Source organism: Rhinolophus ferrumequinum, chromosome 6 (genome assembly GCF_004115265.2).
Source record: "Rhinolophus ferrumequinum isolate MPI-CBG mRhiFer1 chromosome 6, mRhiFer1_v1.p, whole genome shotgun sequence".
In the NCBI taxonomy this organism is placed as follows: Eukaryota; Metazoa; Chordata; class Mammalia; order Chiroptera; family Rhinolophidae; genus Rhinolophus; species Rhinolophus ferrumequinum.
Window position 1 is genome coordinate 1,801,803 of NC_046289.1, and position 20,574 is coordinate 1,822,376.

General features: G+C 42.7%; 1 protein-coding gene across 15 annotated transcripts in view; it reads right to left on the bottom strand.

Annotated features, from left to right (window-relative positions):
• Positions 1-19,811, bottom strand: part of MARK3 (microtubule affinity regulating kinase 3) — an 81,354-nt gene extending 61,543 nt beyond the window's left edge. For 10 of the 15 annotated variants that reach the window (XM_033106983.1, XM_033106977.1, XM_033106976.1 and 7 more), the window contains exons 1-2: positions 19,121-19,406; positions 5,566-5,757 (exon numbers count right to left, since the gene is read on the bottom strand). In XM_033106983.1, the coding sequence (XP_032962874.1) occupies positions 5,566-5,757; positions 19,121-19,171 (243 nt within the window). In that variant the 5' untranslated portion in view covers positions 19,172-19,406. Of the gene's footprint in view, positions 1-5,565; positions 5,758-19,120 lie in introns of all 15 variants that reach the window. The other 5 variants (XM_033106985.1, XM_033106984.1, XM_033106981.1 and 2 more) reach the window with 3 other exon arrangements.
• Positions 19,812-20,574: the final 763 nt, after the last annotated feature.

A 20,574-nucleotide genomic window follows, 5' to 3' on the forward strand; every position in this document is an offset into this window, starting at 1 on the left:
AGGAAGGAAGTCAGTGACGTCTAAGATTATAAATCTGGACATAATCAAGAGTATCAGAAGAGCTGAAGAACTGAAAGTAGGAGCCTCTGAGTAATGGTATTAAGTGATAAAGAGAGGTGGGAAAAGAAAGTTCTGGTTTTAGTTAGAAGCTTTTTAAGCTTTATCTTGCATTACTTAAAAAAAATAATTTAAGGGCTGGCCCGGTGGCTCAGGCGGTTGGAGCTCCATGCTCCTAACTCCAAAGGCTGCCGGTTCGATTCCCACATAGGCCAGTGGGCTCTCAACCACAAGGTTGCCGGTTCAACGCCCGCAAGGGATGGTGGGCTATGCCCCCTGCAACTAGAAAACGGCAATTGGACCTGGAGCTGAGCTGCGCCCTCCACAACTAAGACTGAAAGGACAACAACTTGACTTGGAAAAAGAGGCCTGGAAGTACACACTGTTCCCCCAATAAAGTCCTGTTCCCCTTCCCCAATAAAATCTTAAAAAAAAAAAAAAAAAGTAGTTAAAAAAAAATAGTAATAATTTAAGACAATAAAAAAACAGCCTAATTAAGTACCAAATGATAGATACAAATTAGTTCCCCTGTAGTTCATGAGGGGAGAGATCCCTGAGAAGCTATGAAAATAAGTGTGTGTGTGTGGGTGGGGTTGGGGGGACAGAAGGGAATGAACGTGCAAGAAAACCTGGGCTTGAAAGAAAACTGTAGTATAGAAACAGACAGCATTTCAGAAGCTACAATAACCTTCAGCTATGAAAAGTTCGCCAAAAACAAGACAGCAGATGGAACCAACATCCTTGAATCCCGAGTAAATGTGGGAGAGATGCTTCCATAACGATAAGGAGAATGGGCGCCACTTTCATCAAAAGAGCTAAATAAGGTGAATTTTATGACTGGTGCTTGCGTTTTGAAATGTACAAAATACGGATTCTGGTGTCTACTGATTGGTTCCTGGTCTAAAAATTAAGAACCGTCCTAGAGAGTGGCATCTCCTCTAAACTGGATTTATACCACAATCATTCTATTTAAAGACTTGGTTAGAAACTATTCTCTAGATGTACATAGTATCTACCTTGGTCATAATTCATTAATTTAATTTGTCTGTTCAGCAAAATACCACTCTTCCCACAAATGCACTGATTTTCGTGAGTGTCTACATTCGCAACACCCTGTGACCTGAGCGCATGGGAGAGCCGCTCCCAGGCCGCCTACTTCCAGGGAAATTTTCCACAGTACAATTCCACTACCTCTAGTCTCACCCCAAGGACAGCAGTTAAAACTGTCTCATAACATATAACTCTTTATCCTATGCTGACTCAGAAGGAAGGAAGTGCCCGAATCACCAACACCAGTTCCTGCACCAGTTTTCTTTAGCGGTCTCATTACCACGGTGGGCAAGATACGTCCCGTTCCCATCAAAGGGAAGAGAACGCTGACAGAAATAAAGATTTTAGCTTTTAGTGGGCTGAGAACAGTACCGAATAATAAAAACACTGTAAGTAGACTAGAGGTTTTAAGTTTCTATCTCTTGGGACTAGCATACTGTAATAAACCTGGGAAAAAAAACAACTTTCTAATCAAAATTTACTTAGTTTTTTAACCATGTGACACAGCAATTCCACTCCTGGGTTAACCATCCTAAAAAAACTAAAATTTATGTTCACATAAAAACATGTACAGGAATGTTTATCAGTTCTATTCGTAATTGCCAAACATGGGAAACAAGTCAAATGTCCTTCAGGGGGAATGGATACAAACTATGGTCTAGCCCTACAGTGGATACTACTCTGCAAAAAAAGGGAACAAACTGTCAATATACGCTATAATTTGGATGACTCTCAAAGGCTTTTGCTGAGTGAGAAGAAGTCCATTTCAAAAGGTTACATATTGTATGATCTCCCTTACTTGACAGTCTTGAAAGAAACAAAACTATGGGGAAGAACAAAAAGGCAGTTGCAGAAGGTTATGTTAGGGGAGAAGGAAGGGATCAATAAGGGAGTTTACTGAAGTAATGAGACAGTACTGTCGTGATTATGTCAGTGGTAACATGAATTTATAAATGTGTTAAAATTCATAGAACTGTACACCAAAAGAAAAAATAATGTACAATTTTAAAAATAACATAAATTTGCTTATTCTTGACATCCCAAATGAGAGTGAGTTCAAAAGGTGCTCAGATACAAAACAAGATGCTATTCAAATGTTACAGCCTTCCCATATATTCCCAATAGCTAAGGGGAAAGTCCCATTCACAACTGTAACAAAAATTATAAAGTACCTTGGAATGAACTTAAAAATCATGCAAAACCCAGATGAAGAAAATCACAAACATCGAAAACAAAACTGAGAAACATTTTTCATATTCCTGGATAAAAACTCAGTATTATTAGAATAGCAAATTTCTCTCTGTCAGTTTATAAAATTCAATTAAATCCAACCAAAATTAATCTAATCAAAATTATAGTAAGACTGTTTTCAGCACATGGCAATTTGATCCTAAAATTCATTTGACAGAGTATATGGCAAAAAAGCTATGAAATTCTTGAAAAATGAGAATAATCAGCAGGGAACTTTCCCTACTCCTGAAAACCAAAATGTATAACCAAAAGCTGCAGTAATAAAAATACGATGGTATGGGTACAAGACTAAATGAATAAATCCAAGTAACAAAAGGACATCTATGGGAATTTAGTATGTGATAAAACAGGTATCTTAAATCTGGGGGAAAGAATAGATGATCGTGTGACAAGCTGTCGTCCATCCACTTGATGGGAAAAAAGTTGCTTCCTACACCTCAGGTTCATCTCTCAAAATATACACCAAATGAATTAAACATTCAAATGTAAGCCATAGAAGTATTTGAAGAAAACAAAGATTGTTTTAAATTTTGAGATGAAGTAAACCTTTCTCATCAAGACATGAAACCCAGGCAGATCACAATGATGTCTGAAACACATCAAGGGCTTACATCACTAAGATTTCAAAGAAAAATGGATAAAGGATATAAACAGGAAATTATTTTAAAAAGAAAATAAGAATGATGAAAATATCATCAATTTAAGTAGTTTGCAACTCAGATTTTGCAATCAAAAATACCATTTTTTGTCCATTAGACAGACGGACATAATCTATGTGGTGTACGTAGCAGGGGTACAGGAAAACAAACACCCTTATTCATTTTGGTAGGTTAATCAAGTACAACATGTTCTCTAAAGCAGTTTAACAGTACCTATTACAATGTTAACTATTCATCCCCTTTGACCCAGGAGTTCCACTTCTAGGAATTTATTCTACGAAAACACTCTTAACAAGAGCACGGAGAGCTATGTTAAAAGAATGTCCACTGCAGATGTCTGTGAAAGCAAACAATCAGAAGCCACCAATGCCCATTGACCGGGTGAACTAGGGACCCAGCACACACCAGCAGACGACGTTCACTAAAGAGAATGTGTTGGATCCATGAGCACTAAGATCCAAACATAGTCGGGTAAGTTGCTAAGGAAAATTATCCTTGTTCCATGAATCACTTTTTGTTAAAATAAACAAGTTAATGTCTATATAGAAAACTGGGAATCTACACCAAACTGCTGAAAGTGACCCTGAGGAGAGAAATTTCAAGGAACTTTTACTTTCCACATAATTGATTTCTACAATTTTTACATTTTATATGATTCTGGGTAATACCCACAAAGGGGGGAAAATAATAAAATGATTTTGTTCAAAGTTTTTCAAAATCTGAAAAAAATTGGGCCGGCCTGGTGACTCAGGTGGTTAGAGCTCCATGCTCCTAACTCCAAAGGCTGCTGGGTCGATTGCCACATGGGCCAGTGGGCTCTCAACCACAAGGTTCCAGGTTGAACAACTCGAGTCCCGCAAGGGATGGTGGGCTGCGCCCCCTGCAACTAGCAACGGCAACTGGACCTGGAGCTGAGCTGCGCCTTCCACAACTAAGACTGAAAGGACAACAACTTGAAGCTGAACGGCACCCTCCACAACTAAGATTGAAAGGACAACAACTTGACTTGGAAAAAAGTCCTGGAAGTACACACTGTTCCCCAATAAAGTCCTATTCCCCTTCCCCAATAAAAAAAAAATAAAATAAATAAAAAACTGAAAAAAATTAAATTTAGCCACTATCTCGTCGTCAATTCAAGCATTTCTGGAGAAAGAACGTCCTAGATGTAAACATGGTAGGCCAGACTCCAGCCATGTAAGTTAAGTACAAGGGGAGAGGGCCTGGCTGCCCCACTCCTGTCACCCACCACCTCTGCCCCTGAAAGGAAACTGGCCGAGTCACCACCACCTGGGATTGGTGGAGACTAAACTCAGAGGTTTTGTTCTTTATTTCAAATAGCTTTATCAAGGACGACAGGAAGACCCACTCGTGCTGTTTGCTGATTCCCCAAGCAGTCCAGGCATCACAACAAGGAGTCACTAAAATTGAGATGAAATTCAAAGAGGCAAATTTTTAGTTCTAGTCTTTACTGAAGACTCCGGTTAGCACTGACCAGTGCTCCCCAACCTTCTTCAGATTCCAGCACACACAGAAGATGAGAATATTTGTAAGGCACACTGCAGCGAACAGGCTGCTTGCGGGCAGAAATTGCTGGCCCAGGGTCCTGCCCCAGCAGTCCTGGGCACGGTGGGCTGCAGGCATCAGTACCACGGCACATCTGTACCACTGACATGGCACACATAACAGGAGGCTCTGGTACAGAGAAAGCATTTCTTCGAAAAGCTTCCTTCATTCACTCCACAATATTAAGTACCTGGTGTGCCCAACACTGTGGTAAGTAATGACGTCTACCTTCAGGCTAGAGGGGGAAGACAGGCAGACAAGCAATTCCAATAAATGTAAAACGTGCTACCTCGGGGAGTATCAGGGTTTTTAACAGGAGTCCCAGGCCTGGAGAAAGAAAGTCTGTCAACGACTACTTCCCAGAAGAAGTGATCCCCACACAAAAGGGTGAAGTGTGTTTCAGGTGGAGGGACAGCAGATACAAAGGTCAAAATGCAAGAAACTATGTCAAAGGAGCAAAACGGGTTCTGTGCCACACAGGCAGGACATGCAGAGAGGTTAATTTAGCATTTTGCATGGAAGTGTTTGATAAACACAAATGTGGCTGAGCAGCAAGTCAGCCATACAGAAGCCAGAGGCATGTGCCACGACACAGCCAGGAGAAAGGGTTTGGGGAGATGAAGAAACTTCTTGAGGATAAATCTGTAAAAACACAGCACTATTGATTTGCAAGGACCACGAGCTTATACATGAAGTTTAAAACAATTTCTACTATGGTGGCAGATATTTACTACTAAAAAAGAATAAAACACTACCCATTTTTAAAGGCAAAAGATTATTCAAAGACAATATAATATTTACAACATTTAAAGAAATGGGAAAGCAAAAGAACTCTCAGATAATTACTATATAAATTACTCGTTCTTAACAAATGTTTAATTAGCTTAGAAATAAGCCCAAATATATACATTCTCCTCCTCTATCTCTCAAGTGGAACTAAATAGAGCAAGTGTCATAACAGAAATTAAGCATCATTCGCATTTACCTCTCTGCCTGTAAGGATGTGTCTTGCCAATTTCACTTTTGCAAAGTTCCCTTTGCCGATTGTTTTCAACAGTCTGTAGTTTCCGATGTGAGGCTGCTCATCTGCACAGGAAGCTATAGAGTTTCTACACCGAGCTCCAGAGCGCCCGCTGCGAGAGGTAACTTCTTGCCGCCCATCTCCGTGTGACGTGTGCTACAATACAACATACAACAAAGGTAAGGAAATGAGAGAACACATATATATACCTACCAAGTTTTAAGAGGCTTTAGTTGAAGAAACAAAACTTTACTGCTTTAATTCTAATACATCTAGCATTTTGAGGAAATGTGCCCACATAATACAAATTTATGAGGAAAATAAGAATGCTGAGAAGAAAACTACCAAGTGTTGAAGTTCAACTGGGTGCTCAGAAAGAGATATTTTCTGTGTATGTGGCTGTAACATGAAACAGGAGTAACAGGGCTGCCCTACCGCCACCAAGCACTTAGCTTTTCTACATGCTATTAGGTACACCAGCACACGTGACCCTCACACCACATGTCGTGAAGCGGGAACAGCGGCCATTGTCCCGTCACATGAGGGTACTGCTGTAATTTACACGTGGCCACGTCACTGGTGAGAAACCCAAAGAGAACCTGGAGTCCCAATTTCTTTCCACATTATGCCGATAACAGTAATTCAAAAGAATGTTTGAAAAAACACCCAAACTGTGCAGTGCTTGATAAGTAGTTACTGAACAGATGAATCAAGTAGCCAGTATGCTCCATAAGGCAAAACAAATCATACACGCCTCTGTGTTCAATGTGAACGCTCTAGAGCTACAAACGCCTGCACGATCTGCATGTACAAGCTTTCAGGTACCCAGCGCTTCCTCTTTCCCCGCATGTGGCAACGGGTGCCACGCCTACTGCCGCCTTTGGCTGCTAACTCCTGGCTCAAGGAGGGCTTCTTGCTCTCAGCACTCTCAAGACACTTTCAACCTCCTTCATTCTTATCTCTTTTCTAACTTTTTCATCAGGAAAACGTCCTGGTCAAAACCAGCCTGATTCCAGCTAATAAACATAAGAAAGCACTCATATCAAGGAAAAACAAGCGTATTTTTCACTGATGTACCAGGTGTTGGGATAGGTTCTCGTTTTATTCATCATCATGTAATACTGCATTACAAACGCCTTCTATGCTTTTTTTGTAAATGTATACTTTAGGTAAGAAAAACAGGATTTTATGAACTCGGTAGAAATCGAAACAACTTGTAACACTGTTCCTATAACCAAAAGGATTCTAATTTCTAAATCAATTTAGGGAATATAGTCTATTTACAAATGTTGATAAAAGAAAAGACTAATTTCTAAATCAGAATTTAGGGAAAATAGTCTATTTATAAATGCTGATGAAAGAAAAGACTAAAACGACAACTAGGTTATGACACTCAGGCTTTACATAAACAGGTGTACTCTGTTGTACACAAGATGTGTGGTGATGTAATGCAAATTTTGTAGATCAGCTGGAGTACGGTTTTGAAAGAATTTTGGTGACCGTGTATATGTTTATTTCCAAACTAGACTTAAGTTTCATGAAAATAGGACATTAATTTATTGTTACTTAGATCTTAGAACATTAGTTGGCACATGACAGGTATTTAATAAATATTAGAATAACTAAATAAATGGTATCAAAATATAATAGTGTTCAAGTCGTTAAATTATGAGCAATTTCTGTTCTCTATCTTCCAAATTCCTTCTATTCATTCATTCAAATATTTACCAAGTGCCAACATGTAACAGATTTTATAAACACACACCAAGCAGCTTGGGGTGCTGGAAACAGCAGTGCATAAAACAAAGGCCCTATCCCCGTGAGGCATGTGTCCAATGGGCTTACTATTCATGCATTGAAAATATGGCCATCAAAATCATACTACTACCCAAAAGTGTAGTTAAAAATGCTTTTGCAATGTAAACATACATTTTTTAATTAAAGTGTTTTATAAATTCAGCTGCTCATGTAGTAAGATATCCAGAGTGAGACACAGTTAAATAGACAAAACACTAACTTTCGTACAAATCTACTGTCTTCTATTTCATGTAAAATAGAAATATCATGAATCTCAAGATTCACAGGCACCCTGAGTCCGTACCTTCGCTCGCCCCCAATCCACTTACAATAAAAGACTGACTCCTTAGCATCCCCTAGCATGTAAGCTTCAGGAGGGTGGGGATGTGCGTTTGCATCTGTTTGCTCATTACCAGACAGCTACGCCTGGCCCACGGGAGCAGTGCCTGGCCCACGGGAGCAGTGCCTGGCCCATGGGGGCAGTGCTTAGCCCACAGGGGCAGTGCCTGGCCCACAGGGGCAAGTGCCTGGCCCACGGGAGCAGTGCCTGGCACAGAGGAGCAATGCTATACATTGTTGCTGAATGAATGTTAAAGGAATTCAAGGCCCTCTCAGGTCTTCTCCACTCCTCCTCTCCCGCCACACCATCAGCTGTTCTCCCCCATGATCCTGGTTCCCAGTCTGAATGCCCTTTTTCTCTTCAAACCCAGAAAACCCTACTCATTCCTTTGTGTTTGGTCTTCTGTCATCATCTTTATGAAGCCTTTCATGACACTCCCTGCATCCTATCAGAACTTCTTTCTTTTCCTTTGGGCTCCCAAGGTACTTTGCCTGTATCTGTCTCTATTATGCTTGGTTGACAATACTATTATCCACCTCATTGGCTCTTGTGCTTCTGAGCTCCTGGAGGAACTCACTCCCCTCACCTGAAGTCAGGTATAGCAATATGCCTAACTCTGGCCAGTGAAACGCAAGTCAAAGTGACATGCCATTCAGCTGCTGAAGCCCTGTCTTCTGCTCTCCTGAACGCTGAGCATTGTGCAAAGACAGAGGGCCACAGGACCAAATCCACCTGGACAAGACCAGTCTTCCCAGAGCCAATGAGCCCTCAGGCAAACTGCATGAACAAGGGCTTTTTACTGTGTTAAGCCACTAAGATTTCGGTCACATATATTACCACAGCATAACCCCACCTAACATAATACATATTCATACAAATAAACAATACAAGCAAAAAGAAACCTGTATTTCCCCATTAGATTACAAATTCACACAACAGAATGAAATATCTGATGTTTATTAAATCCCAATAGGGTTAAACTTAGTATACTTAGTTTGATGTTTCCCTACATAAAGTCCTTAAACTTAAAAATCTAATGTGTTTAGCTTTAAAAATTATCTCAAAACGGAAGCAATTAAAAATTGCCTTTTGCTTCTACTTGGCCTTCATTTTTCCCCACGTACCCATCAGTGGCCCTAAAGAAGAAAAAGGTTCCTATTATATATCGTAGTGCTCAATGCCATACTAAACATTTTTAACAAATAATTTTGAATTCTTGTACTGTTTGTCAATGATTTCACTCATGAATTTTTTTTTCTCCCTACGGAGCCAATAAACCACCTGAGGACAAAAAAAAAGTTACACAATTCTTCAGTAATCAGTTTATGTGCCCGGTGAATTTAATTCTTGAAGATGAAAGGAGTCCTGATCCTTCTCCCTCCCGTGGAATTGAGCTGATACCACTTCATCTACTATGAAAACTAGACTGTGAACAGTGCTACGGAAACTGATGCAGAATCAAGCCAAGACAGAAAACTAACAAATTCATAAAGCGTTCATTTTCAAACTAAAATCTCTTTAATACAAAACATTTAAGTTGCCAGGTAATATTATTAGGGATGGAGCAAACACTGTAGTTATCTACTTAATATCCATTCCTTCTTCATTTCCAAGAGAAGCTGGATGTGTGTGTTTGGGGAGGCAACATGGCCAGCTAAATTCTTGTTTTCCCAACTGCCTTGCAGCTAGAGGTAGCATATGGCTTAGTTCTGGCCAGTTATCATTAGTGAAAGTCTACTGGGGGATTCTGGGAAAACTTTTGTTTCTCACAAAGGGAGACGGATACACTAGTACAGCCCCTTGCTCCTGCCTTGAATGCAAGCATGATAGCTGGAGCAGTATAAGCTATCCTGCAGCCATAAGGTCTCAAACATGTGAGAAAAGACAAAAATATTTTAAAAAACCACCAGCTCCAATATTATTGAACTGCTGAACCAAAGCTAGAGGCTTGTCTAGATTTCTTCTGTGAGAAAAACAAACCCCTATTTGGTTAAGCCATCTGTTAGGTTTTGTTACTTTCAGCTAAAGCACTATTAACTGTTACAGGGGCCATGGCCATATCGATACTAATGTAAGAAGCAATAAGAAAATGAATGGGGAATGCATTCAATTTTATGTTATATGTATTAGTTCTTCTAAAAAATTTGTCTATATAGTCACAGAATACAGATCATCATATAACCAGAACATAATATGGTTCCAGGTTTGCCTTGTATCTATCCAGTAAAGCACAAACTTTAAATTTAAGAAGCTTAAGAAATCAGGTTTAAAAGTTTACCACAACTTTATACTCTTTTGCAACTGCCTGAACAGACCTCCATCCCTTCTGTAAAACAAACACAAGACATGTGCCCACACATCCTTTCTAATCCTTAAAATAACCAGTCACCTCCCTAACATATGGGCAGGTTTTTCAAACGTAAAAAAAAAAAAAAAATCCACAAAGCCAAATTGTGAAAATAAAGGACTGTTCCCCAAGTATTTTGCAATTTAGAGATATTCATAAAATCAATTTTCACTTTTGAAAGCAGCTGAACAATTATTTCATTCACTGCAGAAAAAAATATTTAAGATTGAACAATTTGTGATTTAAAAAACTCTTAGCAAACTAGGAACCGAACTTCCTTAATTTGATAAAAATCATAGGCTAAAAACCTTCAGCAAATATTACACTAAATGGAGAAACTTTGAATCATTTAAGATCAGAAACAAGAGGAAGCTGCCCATTATCACTGCCATTATTTAACGTGATACTGGAGGCCATGGCTAACACTTTAAGAGAAAGTTTTAAGATGTAAGAATTGTAAGAAAGATGTAAGGTGTAAGAAATTTAAGACGTAAGAAAGAGATAGATAAAAATGTCATTATCTGTAGATGATATGATCTACCTACAAACCAACAGAATCAGAAATACCATTAGAACTCATGAGAGTTTGGCAAGGTGTTAAGATCAACCAGTAACTCTTCTCTACACCAGTAGTAACCCATCACAAAATTTAGTTAAAAATAGTCATTCTTAATACAGTCGTCCCCTCTTATCCACAGTTTCACTTTCTGCAGTTTCAGTTACCTGTGGTCCAGAAATATTAAATGGAAAATCCCTGAAATAAACACAGAGTAAGCCTCACTGAGGGGGTGTGATGTACATGGAAAAGGAGGTGGGATATCTGTGGATGTCTGGAAGAAAAGTATTCAAAGAGAAGACGCAAATGCCAAGGCCCTGCAGTGGGAATGTCCCCAGGATGTTCAAAGAACAGCAAGAAGACACCTGGGTCCATGAGTGGTGAGTGAGAAGAGTTCGGCGATGAGGACAAAGAGGAAAGGCAGGCCAGCGCAGGGAAGGCCTTATCCTCAGTAACAGTCCTAAGAAGTCCTGACTATTACCAATCCCATTTTACAGATGAGGTAACTGGGGCACGAAGAAGGTAAATAACTTGTCCAAGATCAGAAATAAAATGCTACGTCGGGTTATAAACCCAAAGAGTTCCTATTATAGTGGTTTGAACACATGACCCCAAAGTCTTTGGCACCCCTCCCATTATGAGGTAAGGTCCATGTCCCTTCTGCTAGAGTCTGCGTGCTTGTGACCGCTTTAACCAAAAGAAAACAGCAGAAGCGGTATTACGTGATTTCAGAGGCTAGGTCCTAACAGGCAGGCAGCTTCCATCTTGTTTGCTGACAAACACCGAGCCACCTCGGAAGTCCAGCACACTGCGGCCTCCGTGCTGGAGAGGCCCACGTAGCCACTCTGGCCAGGAGTCCCAGCTGAGCCCAGCCTTCTCACCGTAACCTGCCAACCTGCCAGCTACCTGAGTGAAGAAACAGTCTAGGATATGCATCTTCCAGCCCAGCTGTTCACACCCCACCCCTAGCCTTTCATGATCCCCAAACTGAAGTCCCAGACATAGTGGAACAGAGAGATAAGCCACCACTGACTGAATCTGTGAGCATAATGCTAAGTTGTGGAGTGGTTTCTTCCACAGCAATAAGGAGAACTATACAATAAGCAGGAAATAAACGTTAAGAACTTGAACTAATAGAAATGGGGAAAAATCGGAATACATTCCCATGGCATGTGGAAGGTTCTTTATCATTGAATATCTTTACCATATACATGGCAACCTTCTTTTAAGAGAAGAAACCATAACTCCACCAGCCCACTTCATTAGTAAAGCGGATACGTGCCAAGGGCACACCAAGGCAGGCCTAGGCTAGGCAGGGGCCAGGCAAGGGAAGGAGACGGGAAAGAGGTGGAGACAGTACATGAACTGGGAGTCGTCAAAACACCTCCAACGCCTCAACAACAGCTGCTTGTCCCAGTTTAAATGATTATTCTGGATAAAGAACAGGAAGTCTAAGGGCAGAAGACTGAGTTAGGAAATGGTTCTAGGTCTAACTCCTCTCCAGGATTCTCATTCTAGAACCAGCTATTTGTAGTCAATGAAATCACAAAGGTCCTGACTGCATACAGAGTGGGGTGATATAAAATTCTGGAATAAAAACCTTTGGGTTCAGTTTATTCAAATTTCATATTAAATTCTACCAATACAGACTTTCATGTAAAATAGCCATAATGCAAACCCCACAATATTTAACCTCTACCCAAAAGCAACTGCCTATTAGCAAGAAATACAAATAGCCCCTTTGTTCAAGATTCCACTATGAGAGGCCGGCCCAGTGGCTCAGGCAGATGGAGCTCCGTGCTCCTAACTCCGAAGGCTGCCGGTTCGATTCCCACATGGGCCAGTGGGCTCTCAACCACAAGGTTGCCAGTTCGATTCCTCGAGTCCCCGCAAAGGATGGTGGGCTCCGCCTCCTGCAACTAAGATTGAACACGGCACCTTGAGCTGAGCTGCCGCTGAGCTCCCGGATGGCTCAGTTGGTTGGAGCGCGTCCTCTCAACCACAAGGTTGCCGGTTCAACTCCCACAAGAGATGGTGGGCTGCACCCCCTGCAACTAGCAACGGCAACTGGACTTGGAGCTGAGCTGCGCCCTCCACAACTAGGACTGAAAGGACAACTTGACTTGGAAAAAAGGCCTGGAAGTACACACTGTTCCCCAATAAAGTCCTGTTCCCCTCCCCCAATAAAATCTATTAAAAAAAAAAAAAAGATTCCACTATGAACGCCAAGATTCACAGAACCCACAGAAATAATGCCTTACCTAGACTACATAAGATTATGTAAGACTAACCATGGCTGAGCAGCTCAGGTGGCTGGAGTGCAGTGCTAAAGACCTCTAGCTGGAAGAAAAAGTTGGACTCCCTCCCCAAAAAGTCCCTTTCTTCTGGTGCCCTCCCAAGTACTACACAGGCAGGTGCATATGGTGCAGCACAAGCCCCTAATTATTGCTTGCTGACCAACTCCAAGAACATTCTTGAAATTTTTGTGTAAGACAACATTAAGGTTGGGATATTCCCAGGAGAGATGTGTTTTCTCCTTCCGGTTTAATTTGAAAGTTTAAAATGGATGTGAGACAGTGAATTTCTGCTTCAGTCCTCCCAGTTCTTATCAGAAGGGGCCGCATTCCCTGACTCTTACTTCCAGCTTAGGAACAAATTCCAGGGATAAAATTTAACTATATCCAGCATCCTCTTTGAAATTAAAGATAACAAGTACTATTAATTTATATTAAGCTTTGTATGTCGCTTGTAAGCAATTACAATGTAAATAATCATGTGCTACATAATCAAAATGACTAATATTTTATCCATTGCAAATTTCTACCTTCACCTAATTTACATGCAGAATAAATGAAAATGACCCTCAATTGAGGTCTATAAGATGTTTTCCCGAATACTTTGACCTAATAAAAGAATAATTCTTCAGAGCTTAACTTTTTTTAAGGCCCAAATAACTTGACTGAATATAATTTTAGCAGATTAAATGAAATCATATTACATGTTTTAAATCAAATATTATATAAAGTACTTAGCACTGTTGCCTAATGTATAGTAAGTGATCGATAAAGGGTAACTTTTTCTTCTCCATAACCACATTTTCATTCAAAGAACCAATTTTAAAAACTCGTGGAACTTGAAAATTTTATTGAATCTGTTGGAAACCTATCTTTTATAGCCACAATACAATCTAAAGGAATACAATTTAATTGGCAAGCCTTCACTGAATACTAAAGCAGCTTAAAGTGTAGTCCCTGGACTTTTAGCATCTACATCACCTTGAACTTGTTAGAAATGAAAACTCTTAAGACACCAATGTTAGAATCAAGGCCTGGGGGTGGGGTCCAGCACCCAGCACTTGAACAAGCTCTCCAGGTGACTCTGTGTTTGCTCCTGTTGGAGAATTTACAGACTAGTTCCACCAAACGCAGGGTGCAGTGTTCTTCAGGGACTGGAAGTCCTAAAGAGCAAGAGTAATATGGTTCCTAAGCACATCTTCTATAGCACAGTGTCACACACATAGTAGGTACTCATATGTGAACAGGGAATTAATAGTCTCATATAACCAACAGCTGGCCAGACAACACCATCAGTTTCTGTATTTCACAGATAAGAAATTCCGATGACTCTCTGCATTAACTAATAAGTACATGGTGCACACACACCAGGAGCTGTTAAATAATTGGCAAAGCCTGGGGCCTCCAGTTCTTTAGCAAATAACCCAGGTTTACAAAGCGTCACTCGCTTTGAAACTTAAGTGAAAAATACATTTCTAATTTTACCAGTATACAAACAGGATTTGTCCATGGCTCTACACAAGTCAACTGTAGAACAACAAACTAAAATGCAAACTTTTCATCGAACTTTAAAACACATCATATTTCACATATTAACCAACTGTAATAAATGGATTCTAATTTGAACAAACTGTTTAAAAAGTAGTCAACTGAGGAAATTTGAACACTGGATAACTGATATTAAGAATAATGATAAAGGGATTATGATTATCCTTTTTTAAAAAGCTTTATCTCTACTGAAAGCTTTAGAGAGTGAAACGATAAGATGTATTGAATTTGCTTCTTGGGGAAAGAACAAATGCAATTAAGCTGGCCATTGAGCTGTTGAGTCCACAGGTGGCTAACTACATACCTGGGTTTCTAAACCCTGGCACTACTGACATTTTGGTCCAGAGATCTTCGTTGGTTCGAGGGAAGGGGTGCTATCCTGTATATTGTAAAATGTTTAGCAGCATTTCTGGTCAGTAGCAACCCTCTTCAGTTATGGATATGACAACCAAATACGTCTCCAGACACTGTCAAATGTCCACTGGAGGGCAAAATCATCCCTGGTTGAGAACCACTGACAAATATTTATTAATTCTCTCTAAGTAGATAATTTATATCTCTCTAAGTAGATAATTATAATTCAAACGTATAATTTCGTTTGAAATTTTTCATAACAAAACATTTTTAAAGTCCTATTTAATTATACACTGTATCAGTACAACTACTTCTCCCTGCCTGAATCATTAGTACATAAGCTTTTGGGAAACAACCTGTTACACAAAACAGTGAAGGGGACTGAGCTGGAGCCTAGCAGAGGTGCTGCTACTAAACAGTCAGTGGTCACCAGCAGCTCCTCTCACCTGTCTGAGCCCTAGCATCTTCCCTATGTCAGACTGTCTGACAATTCCTTTTGAGTTATAAAATCTTTTATATACCCATCAGCTAAAGGAGTATATTCACATTTGGAAATAGAGTGGTATACTAGGAAGAAAATATTCTTATAGCAAATTATCTGCCTTTTATTATTCTTGATCTATAAGCAACATTCTTATCACAATTATATGTAACTACTCATATTTAAAATTTAAATAATTTTGTGAAACATAGATGGATTTGGGGACTGAGTCCCAGAGAGCAGTTTCCAGGCTCGCGGCCTCACGTGGAAAAGTGCTGACTTGGGTAGTAAATGGCCATCAGCTGTTACTGGTTAGCCGTTAGCCATTAGCCATTAGCCATTAGCCACTGATATAACTGCCGGGCTATGCTAGGGGTTGGTTGGTTGGCAGAGAAGCGGAGCGCAGATTGCAGTTAGAAAGTTGGGTTGGTTGGCGGAGAAGCAGAGGGCGGACAGCGGCTAGCAAGTGCGGTTAGCAAGTGGATTGCAGATTGTGTGGAGCCTGCTTCCTGTGTCTCCAACCCAGCCGCCAGGGAGAATATAGTGGTATGACTCCCCTATCTACGGCACCGTTGGTGTTCCTTTTTGGCCTCACCATATCCTGCGTTCTTGTGCGGGGAGCAGGACCAGAAACCCTGCATGACAATGGATCTTGAGAGTATTATGCTAAGTGAAATAAGTCAGATGGAAAAGGGCAAGAACTGTATGATTTCACTCATATGTGGGCTACAAAACAAAAAGCAACAAATGAACAAAACAAACTCATAGATACAGACAACAGAATGGTTGATTACCAGTGCCAGGGTTTAGAAACCCAGGTATGTAGTTAGCCACCTGTGGACTCAACAGCTCAGTGGCCAGCTTAATTGCATTTCTTCTTTCCCCAAGAAGAATGGTGATTACCAGAGGGAAAGGAGGGATTGGGGGAAGACGAAGAGGGTAAAAGGGGGTCAAATATACGGTGACAGAAGGAGACTAGACTTCAGGCAGTGAGCACACAATAGCATATACAGATGTCTTATTATAAAGTTGTACACCTGAAATTCATACAATGTTATTAACCAATGTTACCCCAATATATTTTAAAAATTTAAATACAATTCGTAGGGTAAGCAAAATGGAAAGTCTTTTTACAAACTAGAAAGACAAGCTGTTCTAATCATAATAGTCAAAATGTCCATCAACTGGTGAATGGATTTTTTAAAACTGTGGTACATCTAAACAATGAACTACGAAGCAATAAAGAGGAATGAACTACTGACACACACACAAACATGAATCAACCTCAAAAGTATTAATGCTAAGTGAAACATGCCAGACACGTGATCGTATACTCTTTGACTCCACTAAATAACATTCTAGAAAAGGTAAAACTATAGGGACAGTAACAGATCAGTGGTTGCCAGAGGCTGGGGAAAGGGAGAGGGGATTGACTGTGAAGGGCCACAAAGGACCTTTTTGGGCAATGAAAATGTTCTCTATCTTTACTGTGATGGTGGTTACATGACTACACATTTGTCAAAACTCTTCAAATTGTACACTTAAAAAGAGTGACTGTTCTCTCAATGAACCTGACTTTGACAGAAGAGCCGCTCAACTGAGAGCTCCCACTCATCCTTGTACCCTCACCACTCAATTGTCAGGAAGTCTAATACTTAGCAGCAGTTCAGTAGATAAATAATATGGTATATGCCAGACGTGTAACATTGACACAAGGGCACCACACTGTAAAAGATATCCAACTACTTCCAGAACATGCCAATACCTGAGTTAAAAATGGAACAGGGCATGATATATTAATCCATGATGTGTTACCAACCTCTGATTGTAACACTGTCAAAAACTCAATTTTAAGTACATTCTATGAGAATAAAGACACACTCCATACCCTACATTGTTTTTAAAGAATATACTACCAAATAGTCATGAGGATGTGGGGTGCAGCATGGGGGATGTGGTCAGTAATATTGTAATGGTTATGTGTCACGTTCGGTGGGTACTGGACTTGTCGGGGGAATCCCTCCATAAATTATATGGATGTCTGGCCACTGTATTGTACACCTGAAACTAATATAATACTGAATGTCAGCTGTGAGGGGAAAAAAAAACCACAAGAATAAAGTTAGTAATTACTAACAATACACAAAAAGATTGCAACATAATTCAACAAAATCACCACGAACAAGGTAAGGACCCATTAAGTGTAAATCCTTCGTTATCACAAATCCGCTATGATGGTTTGTGGTTTCCGTTTATTTAGAAAGTATGGAGCTCCTGCTCTGGTTCAATGTAAGATTTTGCTTCTCTAAGTGAAAGTCAATGATCAAAGCTAATCAACTCACTTTTTTGCTTGCTCCATTCAAGGGCGTCAAAGAACAGGTTGATCAAGTCAGAAATCGGTTCAAAAAGGAAATGAATTCACTGACACACCTACAGTTTTCTAATACACACTCTTGATGTAATTTTCTAATCCATCTCAGGTAAAGGAACATATACCACTGTACTGTTTACTTATTAGGTTAAACAGCATTAAATACTATACATTAATATACCACAGAGACGATTCAAACCAAGGTTTACATAAATAGATTAAATCACCTGATAGCTATCCAGCAAACAAATGGCGTTTTTAAGATTAAAATGAAGGCATTTGATACCACCAGCTCACAATGTCTCAGTACGTTACTGAAATCATGAAAACAGGCAGAGCAAGGAAGCTTTTCCGAAGAGATGACATTTTCTTGCCAGGAATTACCTCATCACACAATGAAAAGCTAGTGAAGTTTCTTCACAAGTTATATTCTAGATATTTTGCCGAAGATAACACAGCTAGACTGGAACAGTTCTGAACCCAGGGCTAGAGAAGAGTTCAGAAAGCATCTGGGCAGAGTCAACATTTTTCCAATGGAATCTCTACTACTAGTTGTCATTCCCTAAAAATGCTGCTGCTGGCCTTTTTAAAAGGTTTACGTGAACAAAATCAAAGGAACCTTTTAGAGACTCTGACGACGTGAGTGCTGGAAGGGACCTAAGAGCTCGTCTCAGCTAGCCTCTTTTTCGGAAGGAAGAAAGCTAAGCCCAGACGCGGGTCCCCGGCCAGGCAGTAAGTGGCAGGGCAGCGTTACTATACAGCTTCCTTTCAGAAATGCTTAACCAACGCCTTCAAGGCAAAAGCGCATGGAAACGAAGCTCCTGAATGAAGTCTCCACTCTCCCAAGAGCTTCTCTCCTGCATAGCTTTGGAGTTCCTTCTAAGGAGGCCGCAAAGATTCCTCGGGGGCCATTTAGTTTTAGTGACTGTCACTAGACTCAGTTCCAGACAACTTTATAGAACGAGGCATAAAGGCCAGTCCATGTGACCCAGTCAATTACTTTTAACCAGCACCACGAACATGTTTGTATCTGACAGCCTCTCAGGAGCTGCCTGCCCAGTCTGAAAGGAGTCTGCTTTAAATGAGCACTAAACACCAACGAGATCGAACACACACTCGGATGACCCCACTCGGCGCGACACCGCAGCCTCTCAAGACACTGGCAGGTAAGGGCTGCAACCTACAGGCGTGTTAACAAACACGACTCCGGCGTAATCACGAACGCGCTGCCCCGGCCCGCACGAGAGCGGCGGGAGGGCCGCCTTCCCCAGGAAACGGGCCGCCCTGGCTGCCTCCCGGGGCCGATGGCCTGCCCGCTGTTTCCAGGGCGCCCCGGGCTGCGGGACCCCGACTGCAAAGGCGGCCGTCGTGCTCCCGGAGGCAGCGGGTGGACCGGCCGGGGAAGTCGACCAGGACGCCCAGGTTACTTACATTCTCGGTGTCTCGTTCATTCACCGTTGGCAATGGGGTCCTCGTGGACATTTTACTTCACTTCACTCTGCACAACGTGAGGGTGAAACAAAACAGCACGGCCCCAGGGGCCGGCGACCGCGTCCTCGAGTGGCCGGCGGTTCCGGAGCGGCGCCGCGGGAGGGCGGCTCCCCTCCCCCACGGCCGTCTAGATCCCGGGCCGGGCCCGGGCCGTCCCCCGGCGGGTCCCGGGGCTCATGCTCCCCCGGCCCCGGCGGCCGCGCCGAGGAGTCCCGCGGGCGGCGGTGGCGGGGCCGGGCCGGCGGCAGCGGGCTGAGGGTCGGCCCGCCGGCGTCCCCGCGCCTCACGGCGCCCCGCGGGCCGGGACCCCCTCGCCTTCTCCTCCGCCCCCGCCCGTCGCGCCGCGGATTTCAGCGCCCGGGCCTCCACACAGCGCCGCCGGCGGCCCCTGAAGAGAAGGCGGAGGAGGATGTGCAGAAGGTGGAGCGCAAGACAGGCCGCCGCGGGTTGCGGGTGCCGACCATGGAGGGGGCTGCGGAGGCGGCGCCTGCGCCCAACTGCTCTTCTCCCTCTGGCTCGCTTTCCGCCTCAGCCTCCCTGCTGGCCGCCGCCGCTGCTCCCGGCACCTCGGAGCCTCACGGACCCAAGATGGCCGCCTGTCGGCTTCCTCTGCTGCCTCCGGATGCCGGAAGTGACGGAACCGCCGCCTCCCGAAGTTCGGCCAATCAGCGCGGCCAAGGAAGTCGGCCCCGCTGCTGTTGCTAGGGGCGACTAGGTCCCGTCTGAGGCCGAGGGGGCGGTGCCCAAGGCGGCTCCCGGCTGGCGCCCAGGGCGGCGGGTTCCCAGCTCCCAGAGCACGCTAGCACCCGCAAAAGATCCGGCAAACTGCCCTGGGCGGCGACCTGAGCCCCACTGATGCGTTGGCATTTGCAGGGTTGATTGAGCGCCTCCTTTGTGCAAAAGCTGAGGTCACGGCCCCCTGACCGCGCTGCCCCGAATGGAGTCACCGCAGCAATTATAGGGACAGGGATGAAGGGAGGTGCTGGGCTCCTGCATCATTAACGGTGACCCGGGAGTCGAAGACTCAGTCACCCTTCCTGCTTCCGGCTCTGGGCAGCCGAACTGGGCTCGGCGTCGGGATGGCAGCAGGCGCGTCTACCCTCGAGGAGCTTGCAGTCAGGATGGACCCGGACCTGGACCTGGACCCAGCTAAAGGCCATTCCGAAGGAAGGGGGTTGGCGAACGAGGGGGTGGGGGCAAAGCAAAACCCTAGAAGCCCCCAGGGACCTAAATGTCTCTAGGGATTTATACTACACAAGCCTGTAGCTCCTGGACGACTGGAAGCCTAGGATGGGACTTAGCTCAGTGGACGCTTGCAGGCTGTGACATTGGAAATGCTACCTCTCCTGGAAGATTTCCTTGTCCACTCTTCTCTTCATGTGTCCCGTGGTCCT